The 23594-nt window shown below is 46.1% G+C and overlaps 2 protein-coding genes across 5 annotated transcripts in view; one reads left to right on the top strand and one right to left on the bottom strand.

The window, feature by feature from the left end:
* The first annotated feature begins 16686 nt into the window (after positions 1-16686).
* Positions 16687-18621, top strand: KLHL34 (kelch like family member 34). The gene has a single exon (XM_004382873.1). The coding sequence runs from the start codon at positions 16687-16689 to the stop codon at positions 18619-18621; it is 1935 nt and encodes a 644-aa protein (XP_004382930.1).
* A 3437-nt stretch (positions 18622-22058) lies between these two features.
* The window catches only part of CNKSR2 (connector enhancer of kinase suppressor of Ras 2), a 281133-nt gene continuing 279597 nt past the window's right edge, over positions 22059-23594 (bottom strand). For 2 of the 4 annotated variants that reach the window (XM_023737286.1, XM_023737287.1), the window contains one exon: positions 22199-22414. In XM_023737286.1, coding sequence (XP_023593054.1) covers positions 22199-22414 — 216 coding nt within the window. Of the gene's footprint in view, positions 22415-23594 lie in introns of all 4 variants that reach the window. The other 2 variants (XM_004382841.1, XM_004382842.1) reach the window with 2 other exon arrangements.

Genomic DNA, 23594 nt, shown 5'->3' with positions numbered 1-23594 from the left:
TATCAAAAGCTAGTGATGAAAGACCGATCTGGATGGCTCTGGAAGCTCATTTCCTCCCTACTTTTGGAACTTAGGAAAAAATGTGGCTCAGTAGGTGTGAGTTAGCTCAAGGAAAGGATAGGCTGATTCCAGCTACTGGGTCTAGAGGCTTCCCCTTTCTAACCAGGCCACTTGTCCAACCAGGGAGCTTCTACTATGCTACATAGTCATATACATGTTCCCTGGCTCATGACCCTATGACTATGTAGAGGGGAGGGAGGGAAGGAGGGAAGGAAGGACAGTGATATCTCTACTGGAATGTTGCCATAGTGCCCAGTCTAAGCAGTGAGATAATGCGAGTTCGGGGGACTGCTTGTGCTTTACTACTTCTCTGCGTGTTTCTCTCCAATAAACGTTATTTTTTATATGCACTGTATGTCACCAGCAGTGTGTCTCCTGACCTCTTTATACAACAGTCAGAAACTTGATATGCCTGTGGTAAACAAACATCCCCAGGCTAGTTGCTCGCAAATACAATCAGCTAAGTTTTCCAAAAGTCTAGTCAAAGAAGTTGTCCCCAAGTCACATAACCCTTCATGTAGATGATTTTAAATCTCCCTGACTTGTTGCAGTAACATCAACGCAAGATTCTGTGTTATTATTGATTATATTTTCATTTTCTCGCCAATAATTAAAGCAATACATGTCATTGAAAAGAATTTGGTATATGTAGAGAAGCACAAAGAGAAAAAAAATCCCCTGTAATACTACCCCCAGATATAACCACTCTTTTCATTTCAATGTATATCCTTCCAGTCTTTTTTTTTAAATGCGTGTGTGTGTGTGTGTGTGTGTGTGTGTGTGGATTTAATTAGAATAATGCTTCAGTTACTCTTTTGTAACCTGATTCTTCTACTTGACAATAATACATCATGAAGATTTTCCCCATGTTATTAAATATTCCTCTAAAAGTAACTTCAAAGGTTGCCTAGTATTCTACAATTTGGATCTTTTTTAAATTTTAAATGATATTTAAAAAGATGGTTATATTATAAATAAAATTGTAATGAATATCCTTGTATATAAATCTTGTATAACTGTGTAATTATTTCCTTAGAATAAATCCTAGATATAGAATTGCTGGTTAATGGGTATGAATAAATCTGACCCAACCTCATTATTTCCCCCTTGAAGATGCTTTTTGTTGTCTGCCTGGATATTTGTAGAATTTTCATCATTTCAAAGCTCAAAAGCTTAAAAAGAGAATATGTCTCAGTGTTGAATGTGCTGTATCATATTTCCCTAGAATGAACTGTAAACTTTCAATCAGTGAATTCATTTATTTCTTTATTTCAGGAGGATTTTCTTATATAATGCTGATGAACACACCTTCTTTCATTAATGGGCTTCACATTTCAGGAACAACAATTATCCTTATACTGGATCATCATTATCTGTCTTCCACATATATTCATTTCTTTGCAATTGTCTTCATCTGTTATATCTTTTCATCAATATTCCTGTGATTATCAGAAGTATTTCTCTAAAGCCATAACTACATTTTTAGGAGTTCATCTGTTCATTGCTGTTTCTAATTTGTGCATTAGTATTGTAATAATACTAGTTTGTTCCTTAATGTTTCCTTTAAAGCTGCAATCTCTCATTTCATTCCATTCTGTTGTTTCATCATCTCATCTTTGGGTTCTCGTTTTATTAAACCCACGCTCTTATTGTGATGTACGTTGTTTACAATGTCAATCTGCAAAACTATTCAATGTTTACTGTCTATTAAACATTTATACTGTTGTTGTTGTTAGATGACGTCGAGTTGGTTCCGAGTCATAGCGACCCCATGTACGACAGAACAAAACACTGCCCAGTCCTGCGCCATCCACACAATCGTTGTTATACTTGAGCCCACTGTTGCAGCCACTGGGTCACTCCATCTTGTTGAGGGTCTTCTTCTTTTTCACTGACCCTCTACTTTACCAATCATGATGTCTTTCTCCAGGAACTGATCCCTCCTGATAACATGTCCAAAGTATGTGAGATGTAGTCTTGCCATCCTTGCTTCTAAGAGAATTCTGGATGTACTTCTTCCAAGACAGATTTGTTCATTCTTTTGGCAGTCCATGGTATATTCAATATTCTTCGCCAGCACCATAATTCAAAGGCATCAATTCTTCTTTTGTCTTCCTTATTCATCGTCCAGTTTTCGCATGCATATGATGCGACTGAAAACACCATGGCTTGCGTCAGGCGCACCTTAGTCTTCAAGGTGACACGTTTGCTTTTTAACACTTTAAAGAGGTCTTTTGCAGCAGATTTGCCCAATGCAATGCATCTTTTGATTTCTTGACTGCTGCTTCCATGGGTGTTGATTGTGGATCCAAGAAAAATGAAATCCTTGACAACCTCAATCTTTCTCCGTTTATCGTGATGTTGCTTATTGGTCCAGTTGTGAGGATTTTTGTTTTCTTTATGTGGAGGTGTAATCCATACTGAAGGCTGTGGTCTTTGATCTTCGACAGTAAGTGCTTCAAGTCCTCTTCTCTTTCAGCAAGCAAGGTGTCATCTGCATAATGCATGTTGTTAATGAGTCCTCCTCTAATCCTGATGCCTCATTCTTTTTCATATAGTCCAGCTTCTCAGATTATTTGCTCAGCATACAGATTGAAAAACTATGGTGAAAGGATGCAGCCCTGAGGCACACCTTTCCTGACTTTAAACCGTGCAGTATCCCCTTGTTCTGTTCAAATGACTGCCTCTTGATCTCTGTACTGGTTCCTTATGAGCACAATTAGGTGTTCTGGAATTCCCATTCTTCGCAATATTATCCATAATTTGTTACGATCCACACAGTTGAATGCCTTTGCATAGTCAATAAAACACAGGTAAACATCTTTCTGGTATTCTCTGCTTTCAGCCAGGATCTATCTGACATCAGCAACGATATCCCTGATTCCACATCCTCTTCTGAATTTGGCTTGAATTTCTGGCAGTTCTCTATGAATTGCTGCAGTCGCTTTTGAATGATCTTCAGCAAAATTTCACTTGCGTGTGATGTTGATGATATTGTTTGATAATTTCCGCATTTTGTTGGATCACCTTTCTTGGGAATCGGCATAAATATGAATCTCCTCCAGTCAGTTGGCCATGTAGCTGTCTTCCAAATTTCTTGGCATAGATGAGTGAGCACTTCCAGTGCTGCATCTGTTTGCTGAAACATCTGAATTGATATTCCATCAATTCCTGGAGCCTTGTTTTTCACCAATGCCTTCAGTGCAGCTTGGACCTCTTCCTTCAGTACTATCGATTCCTGATCATATGCTACCTCCTGATATGGTTGAACATTTATACTACACAAATTAATTCCCCCATGGACTTGTGGCTGAAAGAAGTATTTTGTGAAATCCCTTTGTGCTGCTTATTTTAATCCAAGAGAATAACTACAAGGTTAACCTCATTTGCTGTTGCTTTTCGCATTGCAGTGCTTCCCATTACATCACAGACTACTACTCTGGGGGCTCTGGAAACCTGGGCTCCAGATCCTACTCTGCTCCTAATTAAATGTAAGTGCCTTTGAGCAAGTGTTACGGGCAATCCTGGGCGAAATCCCACCACAAGGATAAACTTACTGATCCCTCTCATGTAAAGATTTTTCCTTCCTACATAAGCATAAATTATTAATGCATGGTGGCTCAATAAGTTAATAAATTGTACTGACAAACCCTTGCTCTTAAATACCATAGGTTATGGGTTGCTTGACCCTCTTCTGTAAGATCTTTGCATATTTTCACTGTAGGAGAATGAATAATATATGAAAACCTGTAAATGTAAGTCCTTTTCCTAGGACTAATGTGTATTTCCCTAACGTATTTAGGGAGATATCTATCTATGTATCTCTCTGTCTGTCTTAGTCATCTGGTACTGCTATAACAGAAATACCACAAGTAGATAGCTTTAACAAAGAGATATTTATTCTCTCACAGTCTAGGAGGCTAGAAGTCCGAATTTAGGGCACCGGCTCCAGGGGAAGGTTTTCTCTCTGTTGGCTCTGGAGGAAGGTCTTTCTCATCAATCTTCCCCTGGTCTAGGAGCTTCTCCACGCAGGAACCTTGGGCCCAAAGGATGCGCTCTGCTCCCAGCACTGCTTTCTTGGTGGTGTGAGGTCCCCCACTCTCTGCTTGCTTCCTTTTCCTTTTCCCTCTTGTAAGATAAAAGGTAGTGCAGGCTACACCCCAGGGAAACTCCCTTTACTTTGGATCGGGGATGTGACCTTAGTAAGGGTGTTACAATCCCACCCTAATCCTCTTTAACATAATCTAATCTTGCCTCATTAACCACAGGCAGATATTAAGATTTACAACATACAGGAAAATTATAATCACAAAATGGAGGACAACCACACAATACTGGGAATCAAGGCCTAACCAAGTTGACAAATATTTTTGGGGGACACAATTCAATCCATGACACCGTCTATGTATCTAATATATATGTGTGTATATATATATACATACACACACATTCATGTTTATTATTTATAATGTGTCAGGTGCTATTATGAATTAACATGCTCCTCACCTCTGCCTTATATATTCCTAGGACAAGAAAGCTGAGACTGAGAGGCTACATAAGTTGACTTGTGTTAAATGGCTAGAGAATGGTAGAGTCAGGATTTGAACCCAGGCTCAGCCAGGATTTGAATCCAGGCACGCTGGCTCCTTTTAACCACTCTACTAAACAAATTCCTTTCTGTATGCAAGAGAGCAGGAGGATGAATTGCTGACGGAGCCACAGCTGGTTGCCAGGCTCAGGGGAATAAGAAATATCAATGAGGGAGATAGAGACAGATTGGGGTGAGAGCAAGACAGCAGGGCAGGGCCCACATCCTCAGGAGTCTTATTCGGACAGCAGTGACTTCTCCAGAGCTTGCCATTCCTCAGTAACATCAGTCTACACCCATGGAGGGCAGAGGGTGAGAGATGATGGCTGACCTTTGCCCCAATGAACGGACAGAGAAGGAATAAAATGAGTTTCTTCTGACTCTCTGACAGCATCTGACAACTTGGCATTGTGATTTGGCTATTTACTGGTCTTTGGGCACCTGGAAGCATCTTTGGGTCACCAGCGCTAAGCAGGGCAGCCCCTGAGGCCAAGTCTGTTCATGTTACTGCTTAGTGAGTGGGTAACAGGCTGGCCAAGCATTTGATGTGGAGTGTTATTGGGGAAAGATGGGTCTGATCCTGGTGATGTCATCAATAGGTAGCGCTGCTGGGACCGTGGCTATACCTGTCCAGCCTTCTCCTGAGGTGGGAATGCTGTGCCTCTCCCACTCAAATCTTTATTAAGAGTTTTACTCCCTCATACTATGAGAAATCAAGGGGGGAGAGTCAGGGCTTAGGGACTGTTCCACAGGTGGGTCAGTGCAGAGTGGAAAGCAGGGAACAAACACCAAACAGAAACATGAGTGAGGTTTTCCCTGCCATCTATGGGAAGGGGGCTGGCACCATTTCTACTGAACTATTAAAGGAAGCTAGAGGGTTTGGGAGGAGCCCTGGTGGCGAAGTGGTTAAGTGCTCAGCTGCTAACCGAAAGGTTGGCGGTTCTAACCAACCAGCCGCTCTGCGGGAGAAAGATGTGGCAGTCTGCTTCTGTAAAGATTTACAGCCTTGGAAACCCTGTGGGGCAGTTGGACTCTGTCCTATGGGGTTACTAAGAGTGGGAATCGACTCGACCGCAATGGGTTGGGTTTTTCTGGTTTTGGAGGATTTGGGGCCAGCCAAGTGGCTGACGTCCAGGTTATGCTTGTGGATTGATAGAACAGTGGTCTATGAGCGCTTCCTCTACAGTGGGCAGGTTCTGGAACACAGCTCCTGCCCTGTATCCTCTATTCTGGTGGCAACATACTCTTTGTGGGATGACAGGGGCAGGACAGATCTGGCTGCTTTAGTGCGGAATGTGTTCCTGCTTGGGGTTTAAACTGAGACTTCCTGAGTGACAACATGAAGCACTGCTCAGAGAATAGTCACTTGGGCTGTATTGTCTAATGACCATTTCTTGTCCATTATTGTGCAGGTAAAACTTAGTAGACCCTTCTTGAGAATCTTTATTAACAAACAGAACTCTGAACAAATGGCACAAGATTTTGAGGCTGTTAATATTATGAATACCTTTAAGAAGATTATAAGCAGCTGAGAGCAAGCGATCCTGTAATCTCTCCATTGTTGGCATGATCCTGTGGAGAATTTTTCCCTATTAGTCACTGACCACCATCATTAGAAAGGGGTTCTGAAAATAGCAGAAGTAATTGGCACAGTTGATATGTTGGCTGTGTGTCAGACACAGGGAAAGTTCAGGGAAGAGTATAATATCTCTATAGGAGAGTGTTGGTTTCCAAAAAAGCATTTGCAGTTCCAGGCTCTGCAACTCCTTAAATAGGCATAGGTGACTGGAAAAATTTACTGACACCTCAAGGCTGTTCCATGATTATATTTTTGGTTGTGTCCAGATGACACAGCCAAGCCACTTCTCATTGCCAGACTTGCTTTTATTCTGCAGCCATTTTGAAAGATGCATAAGAAACAGATGGCCACTTATGATCACATACTAAGAGTCAACCCACTTCATGGTGGGCTGATTTCTGGAATTGGTCCAGGGTGAGATCTGCTGACTTAGCGTGGTCCACCCAAGTGGGGTCTTAACAATAGTCACTTGAGAGCTAGCATTGCAGTCTTCTACTTAGACAGCTTATCATCTCATGAAGTAAGACCAGCAAACCCAAAACCAGTTGCCATGGAGTTGATTCTGACTCATGGCAACTCCATGTGTTGCAGAGTAGAACTGTGCTACATAGGGTTTTCATGGCTGTGACCTTTCAGAAGTAAATCACCAGGCCTTTCTCCCCAGGCACCTTCAAGTGTACTCAAGCCATCAACCTTTTGGTTAGTATCCAAGCACTTAACCATTTTGCCACTCAGGGACTCTAAGACCAGCAAAGACCTAGTGAAAAGGACCAAGAAAGCTGAAGTTTCTTGGAACTCTATAAGACATATTGCAGCTCTTCAAGGGCAGGGCCTCCAACTGATTTGCTTCTCATTGGACCCTCACTGCCCAGCACATGCTCAGAACACAATGGATATATTTTTTGAATAAGTAAGTTGAAATTCTATGTGAGTGGTTCTCACACTTGAGTGTGCATCAGAATCAACTGGAGGGCTTGTTCAAAACAGAGGGCTGGGCCCCACCCCCCGAGTGTCTGATTCAGTTGGTTTGGGGTGGGGCCTGGGAATTGCATTTTTAACAAGTTTCCAGGTGATGCTGATCGTGGTGGTTAGCTGATCCCACTGTGAGTAGCACTGCTTGTGAGTGAGAAACACTTGGACAGCCTGTTAAAAAGGAGGACCATCTGGCTCTGTGCCTAGAGATTCTGATGCAATTGGTCTAGGGTGGGGCCCAGGAATCTGCATTTTAACAGGCTCCACAGATTCAGATGCTTGTGGTCCCTAACCACACTGTCAGAAACACACCTCCACGGCTCCACTGGGAACTGCAGTACAACTCACATCTCTCTCATTGAGAATTACATCAAAGTCACTGACTGCCCTTTGCAGACCAAGTCAGGTGCAAAGATCAGTGGAAGTCAAGCCCTGGCAAGCCGCATGTGGGAACATGGATGCAAGTTGGACAGCGAGTGTGAGCTGTTGTAGAGTGATGAAGCGGGCATGAGGCAGTCGCAGGAAGGAGAGGAAGGTAATAGAAGAAAGCAGCCAAGCACAGCTTCAAGGCCATGTGATGTGTAGATGGAAGCTCTGGGGGAAACGGCAGGCAGCACACCAGGCTGGGAGGGATGACAACCAGGAACAAAATCAATCCTACAGATCAGACTTCAGGTACAAGCCCAAATCTAGATTAGACCTGCAGATAGGTCTTATGGGGCGAGCATCTCCAAACCAGGCAGTGCTGATCTTGAAACAGTCCTGGAGTTCCTTTAGCTCTGGAATCCCTCTACCAAAAAACCAAATCGGTTGCTGTCAAGTTGATTCCAACTCATGGCAACCTCATGTGTGCAGAGTAGAACTGCTCTCTAGGGTTTTCAAGGCTGTGACCTTTCAGAAGCATATCACCAGGTCTTCCTTCCAAGGTGCCTCTGGGTGGTTTAAACTGCCAACCTTCTGGTTAGTAGCCGAGTGCTACAGCAGCCCTGAAAGGCCAGAGGGGGGAGGGTCGAGCCGCCCTGGCCTCGGTGTCAAGCAGTCCCAACTTCCAGGCTCAGCTGGGCCACTGGGCACGCATGTCTATCTGCAGAATTTATCTATTGTGTCCTATCATGTCTACAAGTGGAGCACTGATGGCTCTTTGTGAGGGATACTAAGTGGAACTGGTGCAGGGCAAGATCTGTTGACGAAGCATGGGCCACCCCCTCTGGGAAACCTGTCTGCTATGTGTCTTGGGCTGCGTTCTCCAGAAGCAGGCACTGAGATGAGGATCCCCATGAAAGTGATTTAGTAGGAAGTGTTCCCAGAAAAGATAGGTGGGGGGTAGCAATATGAAAAGAAAGAGGTAAGCAAGAGTGTGATACCAAGAAGGGTCCCGCAGACGACCACTTTGGCTCAATCCTACTGGCTGTTGTTAGGTGCTGTTGCGTTGGTTCTGACTCATAGTGATCCTATGTACAACAGTACGAAACACTGCCCAGTCCTGCACCATCCTCGCAACTGTTACTATGTTTGAGCCCATTGTTGCAGCCACTGTGTCAGTCCATCTCATTGAGGGTCTTCCTCTTTTTCGCGGACCCTCTACTTTACCAAGCATGATGTCCTTCTCCAGGGACTGGTCCCTCCTGATAACATGTCCAAAGTATGTGAGACAAAGTCTCCCCACCCTCGCTTCTAATGAGCATTCTGGCTGTACTTCTTCCAAGACAGATTTGTTTGTTCTTCTGGCAGTCCACGGTATATTCAACATTCTTCGCCAACACCACCTAACTCAAAGGCATCAAATCTTCTTCGGTCTTCCTTATTCATTGTCCAGATTTTGCAAGCATGCGAGGTGACTGAAAACACCATGGCTTGGGTTAGGTGCACCTTAGTCCTCAAGGTGACATCTTTGCTTTTTAATACTTTAAAGAGGTCTTTTGCAGCAGATAATCCCATTGGAGAGCTCTAGAAATGTTGTGGTGACACCTGGCAAGGGAGCCGGGGTGTTTGTATACCCCTTCCATTCCAGCTGTCAGCCACTGGGAAAGTGGCCCCCAACCAAAACCCTAACTCGTTGCCGTCAAGTCAATTCCTACTCATAGTGACCCTATAGGACAGAGTAGAACTGCCCCAAGGAACAGCTGGTAGATTTGAACTGCCGACCTTTTGGTTAGCAGCCGTGCTCTTAACCACCGCGCCACCAGGGCTCCAAGTGGCCCCCAGGAGGATGTAAATTTGCAGGTACTTTGAGCTTCTATGCGTATGCACAGGTCGAGTGGGCTCTGGTGTGCACAAAAATGGTAAAGGGTCCAGGGGACACAGTGGTGCTCTGGCAAGGTCGGCTAAGCCCTATATTCTCCAAGCCTCAGTTAACTCTTCTCATTGCCTGACATGTTCTACTTCTACTTGTACATTATCTTCTAAGGGGCTACATTGGTGGAAGGTTTTTATGTATGCTGTAGCAAAATTTCTCTTTGTAACATCTACTTACTGGTGCTGGGTCTGCCTTTGATGGCCGCCCAGACCCCCTCTGTTCTTCTTGCCCTTCAGAGAGTTGAATATAGTGGTCATTGGACTCCCTTTTGCCTTCTCTTCTCTTGGCCTAAATGCTCCAGTTTCTTCATCTGCTCCTTATATGAGACAGAATGTTTCTAGACTCCACCTCCTGGCTGGCCTCTTTGAGCATTCCCCGGTTTGTCCGAGAGCTTCTTAAAATGCGACAATCAGATTGGAAATCAGGGCTACCGGTGCCTTCTGATTTGAGTATTCAGTAAGGTGTTGTTTGGGAAAATGTGTTGACTACCAAGTCAGCATTTCATGCCTCAGTGATACGCTGTTAATACTGTCTTCTTGTGGGGGTAAGGAAAGGGAAAAGCCCACGATATATTTTTGCTAAAACACATGTCAAAGGGCTGAGGTCACTAGTTCCCCTCTGGGTCTCTGACCTTTGACCCTTTGGAGCTAGTAGACCCCCTCTGTTTTCTGTAAAATGCTGACATCACACCCAGAACAAGTTGTTAGTGAGAACGGTGAATTCAGGATGTAGCAGAAATGACTAATGATCCTCTAGTACAGTGGTTCTCACACTTGAGCGTGCATCAGAACCATCTGGAGGGCTTGTTAAACCAGATGGATGGGCCTCACCCCCTGAGTGTCTGATTCAGTTGGTCTGTGGTGGGGCCTAAGAATCTGCATTTCTAACAGGCTCCCAGTGATGCTGCAGGAGGACCATTGAGAACCACAGCTCTATTCAATTTCCTGCCTGCTTGGGCTCTGATATTGTGAGTTTCCAGAAGGCTTTAGTCTAGGAAGGAGAAGAAGGAAAAACTTGCGTCTATTGTGTGTACTAGGTGCAGTCATGTATATGATCTAATTTTATTCTCACAGTGTCAGGAATGTAGAGTCATTATCCTTCTTTTAAAAATAACAAAATGACACACACCGAATTTAAGTCACTTGCTTAAGGTCACATGGGGTAGATATGGAATTGGAGCCCAGGTCTGTCTGCCTCCAAAGCCTAGTCCTTCCCTACCCACCACGCTGCTTCTTAAACTGTCAGCTGGGCTAGAATGCCAACAGCACTCATGATTAAAAGACATGCACACATCTCGCCCCTTGAAATCTTTTTGCTTGAATTGCACATCACAAAGATAAAATACATTTCACATATACACACACAAAACTGGTCCTGGAAGAAGGTGAAGATAAATTTTTTTTTTCTGTTGCACGGTTATCAGTATTTGTAATCATGTTCTTACAATTAACTTAGTTAATGTGTCACTTTCTAATGATAGCCTCTCCACGGAGGTTGCCAGAAACCACGTGTTGGAATGAGGCATATTTGGATTTAAAGGAGCCAGTAAGGAAGAGATGGTTAAAAAGCTAACCTGCCTAATACCGTATCCTAACTACTGGACAAGTGAATTTTAGAGTTTTGTAGTTTGGAGAAAAGGTTCCCAATGTTATCATTATAGAAAGTCTTTTTCATTCTCAAAAGTGCGTTACAATGGATGAAACTTGAAAACATTATACTAAGTGAAGGTAGCCAGTCACAAAAGACCACATAGTGTATGTTTCCATTTATATGAAATGTTCAAAATCTATAGAGACAGAAAGTAGATTAGTGGTTGCTTAGGGCTTGGGGTGGGAGTTGGGGGATAGGGGAGTGATAGCTAAAGAGCTTTTGTTGTGTGCCATCAAGTCGATTCTGACTCATAGTGACCCTATATGACAGAGTAGAACTGCCCTCATAGGGTTTTCTTGGCTGTAATCTTTATGAGAGCAGATCTCCAGGTCTTCTCTCCTGCAGAGCTGCTAGTGGGTTTGAACTTCCATCCTTTCAGTTAGCAGCCGAGCACTTAACCACTGCGCCACCAGGGCTCCTTAACTAAAGAGTACTGGGTTTCTTTTTGAGGTGATGAAAATGTTCTGAAATTGATAATAGCAATTGTTGCATAACTCTGTGAATTTACTAAAAACCATTAAATTGTACACTTTAAATGCGTGAATTGTATGATATGTGAATTACATCTCAACAAAGCTGTTACAAAAGACGTGCATTACATTTGTAACATAAATTTACAGTGCAAGTTCATAGTTTTTGGATTTTTTTTAAAGATACGGAATTGTTTTAGAGGTGAAGATGACGGTGTTTAGGCTTGGCTAGGCAGGGCCAATCCATGGAAAGTGGAGTGGCCTGGCTGACTGGCCTTCTCGCTTTGGTGTGGGAAGTGGGGTGGGTGCTTGGAGGACTTTAGTTCTAGGTTCTGTCACAGGAGGTGTAGATGTATGAAGGGAGCACAGCAACAGCAGGTCACAGTCCTTGCAAGCAAGGGGAAGGAGGCTCAGGAAAATTGCGGGGGCCCAACAGGCATGCTGGAGTGGGCAGCTGGCCCTTCAGTAAAAGCCCAGCCATACACACTGAGGCACAGAGGGGCTGCTAGGGCAAGAGGCAGGCCAGCTGTGACAACTGCGACACTTCGTTTAGGTAGGAGGAGTAGATGCTGAGACCCAAGTGGGAGTGGTCTGGCTGAAGGCTCCTGGTGCAGGTAGCACTGACCTCTGGGACTGAGTGAGTTAGTCAGGCCTTCTCAGAAGAGTCCAGTCCACCCAGGCTCCCCAGTTGGGGGCCCACCCATGGTCACCCGCTTGATTGCTAGGGATGTAAGCTCACGGCCTTACCAAGATGTGTCTTAAACCTCCAGCTGTGTGAAGGCAAGAAAGAGAACGAGAAGGAAGAAATTGTCCCTGTCAAGTTCCTTTTAATAGCCCTTTACTCCTCCCACTAGGAGTCCCTGGGTGGCACAAACGGTTAAGTGCTTAGCTACTAACTAAAAGGCTAGTGGTTTGAACCCACCCAGAGGCACACTGGAAGAAAGCCCTGGCGATCTGCTTCTGAAAGGTCACAGCCATATAAATCCTATTGAGTCCAGTTCTACTCTTGACACGCACGGGGTTGTCATGAGTCGGAATCCACCGGACGGCAACTGGTTTTTACTTTCTTTAACCCTCCCACTAATAGCTCCAGTCCCTATTATCTGTTCAACTCAATGCCATTTATGCCAAAGACTGATAGGTGCTGGTGCTGCGGACTCAAAGACCAAGAAACAGTCCCTGCCCTCAAGGAGTTTACAGTCTAAAGGGTGAGGCCAACTCATAAGCAGATACTTTTCAACATAAAGCTCACATCCCACCAGATCTGTCCGTCGTCATGCTTTCTGGGGGAGCCTCAGGGCCTGCTTCTAAGGAGCCCAACCTGAGGCACCTGGGTACCATGACAACTTAAACCAACATAGCCTGAAATGTTATTTAGCATACTTAACATTGCACCAAACCCAAACCAAACCCAATGCCATTGAGTCGATTCTGACTCATAGCGACCCTAGAGGACAGAGTAGAACTGCCCCATAGGATTTCCAAGGCTGTAATCTTTACGGAAGCAGACTGCCACATCTTTCTCCCACGGGGAAGCTGGTGGGTTCAAACCGCCGACCTTTCGGTTAGAAGCCAGCAGAGCGCTTAACCACCAGGGCTCAGAAATTAAAAATATGGACACTTTCCATAAACATTACTCAAAGGACAGTGGCTTTCTTTGATAGATTGACAGTTACATTTTCTAAACAAGACCTTTTAAACATATCTACTATAAAAACTTGTTCAGCTAACACAACTCATCGTATCCTCAGCTGCAAAACAAGTTAAGATGGTGTGTTGGGTCAGCAATGGACACATAACTGGATGTTTGATGCCAAGAGCTAAAAGCCTTCCACAGCATCTTTAGTCTCCAATAAGTGTGACATTTTGGATTCAACCTGAATGCTCGGTGATGGACAGATCTGAAGAGATGTGATCTGATTCCTGGGTTAAAGATATACTGTTTAAGAAACTGTACTTAAACTTTACAACCCTGAATATTTGGTTTAAATAAACGAAGATGTCATTTTTAGAACTAAGGTGTGCCTGACCCAAGCCATGGTGTTTTCAATCGCCTCATATGCATGCAAAAGCTGGGTAATGAACAGGAAGACCAAAGAACTGATGCCTTTGAATTATGGTGTTGGCAAAGAACATTGACTATACCATGGACTGCCAGAAGAACAAATCTGTCTTAGAAGAAGTACAGCCAGAATGCTCCTTAGAAGCGAGGATGGCAAGACTTCACCTCACATACTTTGGACGTGTTACCAGGAGGGACCAGTCCCTGGAGAAGGACATCATGCTTGGTAAAGTAGAGGGTCAGGGAAAAAGAGGAAGACCCTGAAATGAGACGGACTGACAGTGGCTGCAACAATGGGCTCAAACATAGCAATGATTGTGGGGATGGCGCAGGACTGGGCAGTGTTTCATTCTGTTGTGCATAGGGTCGCTATGAGTTGGAATCGACTCGAGGACACCTAACAACAACATAACTAGAACGAAGGGGAATATGGATATTAGCTAGGTAGCTAGCAAGTCTTGCCACTAAGTTCATACTGTTGCTATGAGTCAGAACCGACTTGATGGCACCTAACAACAAGAACTGTGTGTTGCACTATTTTAATCAGACATGAGGTCACATAATATAGCAAGGAGAGAGCCCTGGACAAGGCGCAGGAGTCCTGGATTCTGATACAGACTCTGTAACTCAATATCCAAGTCACCCAGACAAACCATACTCTCTCTGGGGGTTCATTTGCCACATTTGTTTAAAAAGAAAAAAAAGAGATCGTGGAGGAAAGGGAGAAGTTTGGCTAAATGATCTCAAAAATTCCTTCTAGCAAAATGTTGTTAGATTGAGTAAAGGCCATTCAAACTCAACATACAGATCTGTACAAAGTGAGCCAAACTGGTATTTTACCACTGAACCAAGAATTTTAATACTTAAAACGAAACCAAACCAGCACCCCCTCTGAACCCATCTGTAGCTCTAACATTAGGAATTCAAATCCAAGTATTTTTAGCCTCTGGAGTTTAAGCAAGCCCAACCTCGAGACCTTGTTTGCATTTTATAATTTGGCTAATTTAAGTCATAATACAGTCCCATCTTTGACAAGAAAGCAAAATCATATTACTAACATTTTTACGCATTTAAAGAACCACTTCCAATTGGAGACCTTGAACTACTGATTGCATACCAGGCAGAGGCTGATAGAATTTTACCCCTCCTTGGGTCTTTTTTTTTCTCCCTATGAAATACAACCCCCCAACCGTCAGAGATACAAGTTATTTCAGATGCCCTCAAAAGGCTCACTTAAAACAGACTGCCAGAGGGATTGCATCAGAAAATAGAAAAATCAATTCTAGATGAAAACTAAACACACAGAAGCCTTCAAATTGTCAAGACAGAACAGTTATATTAATCATTTAGTTATTTAAGCACAGGATAGAGGAGAAGGAGAAATGCATTCCTCATGACTCAAAATTGGGGTGGTTTTGTTCATCATGTCTGTGCTTGGTGGTGGTGGGGGCTTCCCCACTTGCTTCTTATAAAAGCAACTTCATGAGAAGCTCTAAGAAACTCCAGCTTCTCTGGAGCTTTGCAACCTTACTGCCCATTATCTCGTCACCGTATGGAGGATGTGGCAGCTAGCAATTAGATCAGAGCCTGGAAAGTCAGGGAGAGAAACTGAAACGAATTATTTTCTTAAAGGAAGTGGTCATTCAAAGGCAGAAAATCCAAGTCACCTACAATCTCCTTGTCCACGTTGCCAAGAGCTGGGTTGCGCAAGGTGCAAGAATAGGAGGGGAGAACTCGGCTGGGTTGGAGAGCAGGGTGGGAGCAAACTCCCGATTGTTAAATGTGAAAGTGGCCAGCCCAGGAGCCGAGAGCCGCCGCGGGAAGCGCAGAGCAGGCCCAGCATCTCCCAAGGATGAGTCCAGGTGAGGGCCGTGTTAGCGAGCGCCGCTGGCGGGGAGCCCTGGATCCGACCGGGCGTGATTCCTGCCAGTGGCTCCTCTGCGCGCAGCGGCCTCCTCCTGGGTGTCAGCGCGCAAAGTCGCAGCTTAATCCCCGCTCCCGCTGGATTAATTAGGGCCTCCTCAAAGCAGAAAGTTGACAGCCAGGGGTCTCTTTCCCAGCCGCAGGGTCAGGAGCCCCTCCCCGGACTCCACCAGTCACAAGGTCCCCGGCGATCCGCACCTCTCCAGTGAGCGCACTCCCCACCCGCCCCCGAACTGCACCCCTGGCCTGCTTCCCGGGACCCCTTGGTTACTGGCCGCCTGTCAGGTCTCTGGGCCCGGGCCGCTTCCTCCCGCTCCCGGGCCCTCGGTTCGCCGCCAGCGGCCCGGCGCGGGGCGGGGCGCGCTGGGGAGGCAGAGGCCGCGCGCTATTCCTGTCGCTGTGAGCTACCGGCATGTTATGTGCAGCGCCCAATCACGCCTCGGACCCGCCGCCCTGACCTGCGCTCCCCCCTTCTTAATCCCCCAGGCTTTGATTTGATCCTTCGCGCGGAACAAGCTCACCCCGACCTGCCCCACAGCCAGTTGTGTCCGGCCTCGGGGGTGTTCACAGAACCCGTCCTCCTCGTCCACGTCCGTGAGGTCAGAGCCGTCGCCCCACACTCACGGGACGTCCCGAGCCCGGGTCACATCTACGCATGTGGGCCGTCGGAGATCCAGCAGCCCCGGAGGCCACCCGCAGCTCGGCCCTTCCAGGTGATGGTGCGCGGCCACTGCCGCCCCTGGCGCGCAGGAGTGGGCTCCCCAAATTGGGCCGGGGAGGGGGCTTCGGGCAACGCGCTGGCAGCCTCAGCAGCCGCCAAAACCAAGACCCGCACACCCCGGAAGCCTCCACACTCCGCGCCTTCTGTGCCCTCCTCGCCCGCTACTAGGGGCTTTGAGAGGGGCACGGGGTCATCTGCGGACCTGGATGAACGAGCTCCCGGATTTAAGCTGAGCAGGCAAAAATGGTCCCCTGCTAGGGGTGCTGCGGCTCGCGCGGGGTCCTGGGGGCGCCGTGCCCTGGGATGCCTCCGGTCGCGTCCGGCTGGCCCCAGCCCGGGCACCGGTGCTTCCCGCCCTAGGCATCATGAGTTACTTCCTGTCTTACTGCAAAGCTCATGGCGGCGCGCTGCTCACCGGCTATCAGGCCCTGCGCGCCGAGGGCTTCCTGTGCGACGTGACGCTGGAGGCCGAGGGCAGCGAGTTCCTGGCGCACAGGTCGCTCCTGGCGTGCTCTAGTGACTACTTCAGGGCCCTGTTCAAGAGTCACACCCGGGAGTCGCAGGCGCGCGTGATCCACCTGCACGTGCCCTCTGCGGCCGGCCTGCAGCGCCTGCTGGATTTCATCTACACCGCCTGGCTGCCGCTTTCCATGGACACCATGGAGGACACGCTGGAGGCCGCCAGCTACCTGCAGGTCACCGAAGCCCTGGGGCTGTGTGGCCGCTACCTGGAGCGTCAGCTGGCCCCGGACAACTGCTGCTTCGCCGCAAATGTGGCGGCGCGCTTCGGCTTGGCGCACACGTTGGGCGAGGCCGAGCGCTGCATCGTGCACCACCTGCGGGAGCTGCTGGCGCGGGGCGCGGGCCCCGCGGGGCTACTGGAGCTCAACCCCGCGTCGCTGAGGGCCGTGCTGGGCGCCTCCGACGTGGCGCGGGTGCCCGAGGCCCAGCTGCTGCGCCTAGCGCTGGCCTGGCTGCGGCGGGAGCCGGCCGCCGAGCGCCAGGCGCATTGCTCCGCGCTGCTCGAGCGCGTCCGCTTCGGCCTGGTGCCGGTCGAAGTGCTGCGGCGCGTGTACTCGGGCTCCGGGCTCGCGTTGCCCCCTCGGGTCAAGGACCTTATCATCCAGGCCCTCAACTACCACATGGCGCCCTCCCGCCAGCCGCTCATGCAGGGCGAGCAGACCAGCGTCCGGAGCCCCCAAACCCGCATCTTGTTGGTCGGGGGGCGCAGGGCGCAGGTGGTGGTGATGGAGGAGGTAGCGGCCCCTCGGGGGGCAGCTAGGGGTGGTGGTGCCGTGGCGGAGCCCGAGGAGGAGGAGCAGGGGGAAGAGGAGGAGGAAGAGTGGGAGCTGACCCAGGACGTGGTCGCCTTCGACGTGTACAACCACCGCTGGCGCAGTCTCACCCAGCTGCCAGCTCTGCTAGTGGGGCACAGCGTGTGCGCCGTGGGCAACTTTATGTTCGTGCTGGGCGGGGAGAGCCCTGCGGGCAGCGCTTCCTCTCCCCATGCCGGCGCCCCGCTGGTGGTCACGGCCCAAGTGCACCGTTACGACCCGCGCTTCCACGCCTGGACGCCGGTGCCCGCCATGCGCGAGGCACGGGCCCATTTCTGGTGCGGCGCCGTGGGCGAGGGGCTGCTGGCCGTCGGGGGCCTGGGTGCGGACGGCGAGGCGCTGGCCTCGGTGGAAATGTACGACCTGCGCCGGGACCGCTGGACAGCGGCCGCGGCGCTGCCGCGGGCGCTGCACGGCCACGCGGGGGCCGTCGGGGACCGGAGCGTCGTGTACATCTCCGGGGGCAAGGCGGGGAGACGCGAGGGCGGCGTGAGTAGCCTCCAGGACGTGTACGCCCTGTGCCCCGGGGAGCGGGTGTGGAGCAAGAAGGCACCCATGGGCACGGCCCGCTTCGGGCACCACATGGCGGCGCTGAGCGGCGCGGTGTTCGCTTTTCTGGGGCGCTACGAGCCCTTCTCTGAGATCGAGCGCTACGACCCCCGCGCAGACCAGTGGACTCGGCTGCGGCCGCTGCCCTATGACCGCTTCTGCTATGGGCTGGCGGTGGTGGAGGAGACGGCGCTGCTGTTGGGTGGGCTCAAGTGGCGGGACTCACGCCAAGTGCCCACCTGCAACGTGGTGGGCTACGACTTGGATCTGGACCGCTGGGAGGACATCGGCTGCGCGCTGCCCTGGGCCTGGAGCGGCCTGCAGTGCGCAGTGCTGCAGCTGCCAGAGGGTATGGATGAGGAGAGGGAGGAAGAACCCGGAGAGGTACCAGATTTAGTGATGGGCTTAATGAGTTAGTCCAGTCTGCTCCCAGCGACAGAGGAGCAAGTCGCACTGGACCAGGCTTATAGAGCAACAGATGGGCTTTTCTTACGAATGGGACTCTGGGAGTAGAGTGGTTTCTGAAGGATAAGGAGGCGACCAAGGTTTTGGCCAAAGAGGAACATTGCCCCTTAAGCTGAGAATGGAAGGCAGGAGAGGGAAAATGGTTATATGAAGTAGCTTCATTGCGCTGGTGGTTTCTAGAAAGACTCATGCCGGGCTAGAGGTGGACTTTCCAAAATAAATATGACCTTGTTTTCTCTCTTAAGTTAAAGTGTTTACCAAGGTGCTAAACAATGATTACTTTTGTGCCAAAAAAAAAAAAAAAAAAAGCGGAGAAAGAAAAAGGTACCGTAAGAAGTTATATACAAAACCCAGAGTATTGTTGACTATAAATGCTGTAATATATAGTCCTAGAAGATGGCACTATCTGAACAAATAGTGAAGGGAAGGTGCCTTGGTTAAATAGCAGGAAATCACGGTAAGGAGAACTATGATTTTATGACCCAGAGCCATGGTTAGTTATAATTCTACTTTGATGGTTTGATATAAATACAGAACTGAGAGGAAAAATTCACTTTGTGTGTGTGTTTAGTGTGCATGGAAAGTATCCTAGGTTCATTTTTTTTTGTTACCCATTGGCACTTCCAGCCTGCTTTTGCTGTGGCTTTAGGCAGCTCCCAAACCCAAACCCATTGCCACAGAGTCGATTCCGACTCATAGCGACCCTATAGGACAGAGTAGAACTGCTCTGTAGGGTTCCCAAGGAGCGAAACTGCCGACCTTTTGGTTAGCAGCCAAGCTCTTAACCACTACGCCACCAGGGCTCATTGGTTTTAATTCATATTTAAGTAACCCTTAGCCATAATAATCAGGCTCCTCAGGTTAAGTAGGACATCTAACAAAAACCAAACCAAACAAAAACAAAAACCCATTTCTTTCATGCTCTTTAAATGTTCATTCTACAGACGTACTATAGTTTATATTTGTAAAAAAAAAATTAACTTATTTTTGGTGATTCTTCCCCTTCCCCCTGACTTCCCTAAAAGAATCATGGAAATCATAGGTGAAATTAAAGTTCGTATCGGGTAGACGGGAAACCAGCTTGATTTTTCAGGGTTTCAGAGAAGATACTTATATACATGGAACAGATGCTTCTTTGGGCATGTACCACCTATGGGGTGGCAAAGTCAGAACTCGTAGCCAGGCAGGATGGTGGCTGTGTGATTAAGTCACAAGAAATGTGTTAAGACTTTGTATGAATAAAGTAGGTGCTTTATAAGGATTCATTAAGAGCTGAATTTATTTGACTTCAGTTTACAGTGCTGCCTCTCTCCTAGATTTGAAACGAATGCAATAAAATGTACAGATATATAGTGGTAAAAGGTCTCTTTCATGCTAGGCTAGCCACGAGTCTTTTGAAATTCATTAGTTTAATTTTTACCATTTAATACAACAGAGCTGACTTTACAAAAGTAAAAGCTGCTTTGTAGCAACAGAGCTAGTCTTCCCTTCAACTGCTCGCTGTTTACAGGGCACAGCCTGGCCACTGTATACATGACACAGCCATCAGGAACAGGTATTTTATGTGAACACACACATTTGGTCTAGTAAACAAGAAGTCTAAACACCTGTAACAAGCGCACTTCATTTTAGGACAAAAGGTTTTGTTTGCTTGTTTTTTGTTTTTGGTACATATACAAAATCCCACAAATTTAATGTGCGTCACTACTCATGCAGTAAATAAATGTTTTTACAAATAGTTTTTTTTTAAACAATAAAAATATTACACTGGACCCCAAATTCCATACAAACATTAATACATGATTTCTCATCCATTTTGACTAAATATAGGATTACTGAAAATGTGCTGTAGAAAGGCCACTCTCCTGTACAGTTGTGCAAAGTCTGCAAAACGATAGTCAATGGTGGTTTCAAAAGCAAAGAAAAAGAGCCTGGCTGTGGAGTTTTTACTTCCTCCTCTACAGCAAAAAGATTCACTGGCGTATATCTGAACTCTTAGAGATGAAAGTACATTCACTGAGCTGTACAGGCAACAGTATAAAGCTGATTAAAAGTAGTTTTAGGATACAGAATAGTAAAGGAGGGTCCCTTCCTCCTTAAAAAACAGCAAATTGTGACTTGTACGTTATGCAGCCAGACACTAAAAAGCAGCACGGTCATTATCATGCTGTGATCACTTTCAAAAATGAGACGTTTATAAATGGCAATATATGAAGAGGACTTTTTCATAGACTTCATTTGCTCTATAGGACAATTCATGAAGCTAGGAAAAACCTCATTGTTTCTCTTGTATCTCTGAGTAACCATCGCCCTTTTGCTCCTTAGGAGAGAAGTACATTTTTATTTTTCAGTATTGTTTCCTCTATTACAACACACATCAGCGTGTAACTAAACATATGTTACTTCCCTGCCTGAAGTAGAATTATGCAAGTTTAATTAATGGCATGTCGTTCTGTGGTACATAGGGTCGCTATGAGTCTGAACTGACTCGACGATACCTAATAACGACGATTGATGGACTGAGGGAAAATCAGAAGCTAACTGGAAAGTTGATTTGTTTCAGTTTATACCTTGTAGTATTTTAAGAGTTGGAGTTTGAAAACATGAGTTTGGGCTGATTGAGATTATATATATATATGTATATGTATATATATATGTATACACACACACACACACATATATATATATAGCTGCTAGCTGCCTTTCTGGGTGAGTTAAGTCTGTTTTAAAAAAATCCATTCTCAAATTCCTCTGTACACAATCAGCATTTCATCACTACAAAAATAAAGGAAGATTTAAACCAAGAAAATAAAGCAGCTCTATCTTCAATTTTGGTCTTAGTTACAAAAACATCTTACAAAGCTTTGCCCTGATACACCATTAAGTGTTCTCATAGATTTGGAATAGTATTTTCGTTAACTAGCTTTCACAAGTTAATAGACTATTAAGACGGATATTAGATACCTGAACTTTTCTTATGTCGATGCTTTTCTATTTTGCTTAACTCTTGTATTTGCATATACATTTCACAAAAATAAAACTACAGCATTAAACTTTGTGCAATGTTTAAGAAAATTCTTAGAACACTTTAATAAATATAAAAAAGGTTTAAATTCTTTCCCACCCACAAGGATGTCTGCACCTGAAAAAATGTGATTTACTTTTGAAGTCTTGTTTATATAAAATTAACTTAAAGGGAGAAAAGATGACCTTAGATATAAAACTGCCTTTTTTGCGGTTTTACTACTTGAAGACCACCTGTCTTCAGAATTGTTTGCAAAAGTTAATTTTAAGTCATTAAAGACAGTTTATTTTGCACATGGTAAACACAAGCTGAGCACTAATTGCATATAAAATATACAAATGCTCATTAAAGACAGTGGTATTGTGACCTTATATAGTTGGTTTCATATAGTTCAGTAACAATAAAGTATAGCTTGTGAAGTGTCCCACACATGGATATAAAAACTACCTTATATACTTGTTCAAAGTACCAGAAGGTACCAGATAGCCTGAAGGCAGAATACACTTACACATGCGTTTCAATGTAAGAATGAGTGTGTGTTAGAGAGGAAGTGATTACATCTACTTCAGAGGAAATACTCAGTGGGTCATTTGAGGTGGTGTTTTGACAGATATCCAAGAAAAGGTCGAGGTACATCTGCTTCCATTGTTGGAATTCTTTAGATGTCAAGTCTGGATTGTCTAGAACTTTATCAATAATGGCTACTTCCCCTTCTCTGGCCTGAAAAGCAAAACAATTCAACAGTTAAGATGGGGACAAACATGTATTCAAGTTTAAAATAAAAAGCTAATCTGCAAAAAATAAAGTGTGTTGTCTTATAAGAAACAGCTCTGGTATACGCAAACTTGGCTATTTAGACTCATATCCTAGTGTACTTTTTTCTACACCTGAGCGATGCCTCATATTGCCCACTGTCTGTGATTTATTTTTTCTTCTGGCCTGTCCTCTCCCATCTCTGGCTATGGAAATTTTGCTCATTCTTTAAGATCCAGTTCAAACGCCTCTTATTTCTTGATGCCTTCCTTACACAATTGGAAAAAAATGTTTGCTCCTTCATTTATGTCTCCATAACACGTCATTATTGCCTCCATGACTGGACTTAACCACATTCTGTCTGTTGAGTTATTTTTGTACCTGACCTACTTCTCTGCTACATGTGGTAAGCTCCTCATGCTTGCCTGAGAGTAGACATGGCCCTCCTGTTACCACACATACATAATTCTTGCTGTGTCAAAGTTACGGCTCCCTTCCTGTAGTACTATAGGCCTGCAATGGAAAATGGCCCTCCCTTCCATTTTGGAGGCCAGGTTTCAGTTGAAGGATAAGCTTCCTTATGGTACAGATCACCACAGCACAACTCTTGCCTGTGGAAGAAGTGAATCTCCCAGGTAGAAAGTGGAAAGGAGTAGGGTTTAAGACAGTCTGACAAGTTCAGTCTTGTTTATGGACCCAAGGAAGGGGTAGGGAGGTCTAGGAAATATTCTACAGGAAGTGAGAAGACACAACTCTGTGATAACCAGAGTTGGGAGGGAAAGAAGACTAAGAGGGAGGCTAAGAAGTTATTCTGGTCCTTGGGGCTATAGGTAGCTTGGTTAAGACAAAGTATATAGGATGGGACTGACTGGGGTTGAGAATTGTGTGAATTGTCCGTGCTGGGATCAGAAATCTGTGCTTGGTGAGGGGGCTGTTAAAATTCCAGAACCTAGTCAGCACAACTGGACTAAACCAAAGCTAAGAAGTTTCCTGAATACAATCAAACACTTTGAAGGACAGAGTAGCAGGGGTAGGGGCCCAGGGACCATGCTTTCCGGGGACATTTAGGTCAATTGGCATAACAAAGTTTTTTTAGAAAATGTTCTGCATCCTACTTTGGTGAGTGGCATCTGGGGTCTTAAAAGCT

Source organism: Trichechus manatus, unplaced genomic scaffold (genome assembly GCF_000243295.1).
Source record: "Trichechus manatus latirostris isolate Lorelei unplaced genomic scaffold, TriManLat1.0 scaffold00100, whole genome shotgun sequence".
NCBI classification, from domain to species: Eukaryota; Metazoa; Chordata; class Mammalia; order Sirenia; family Trichechidae; genus Trichechus; species Trichechus manatus.
This window is presented reverse-complemented; position numbering and strand designations above follow the sequence as displayed.

Bases quoted from the DNA above. Each gene is read 5' to 3' on its own strand.
- KLHL34 (XM_004382873.1), top strand. From the start codon at position 16,687: ATGAGTTACTTCCTGTCTTACTGCAAAGCTCATGGCGGCGCGCTGCTC.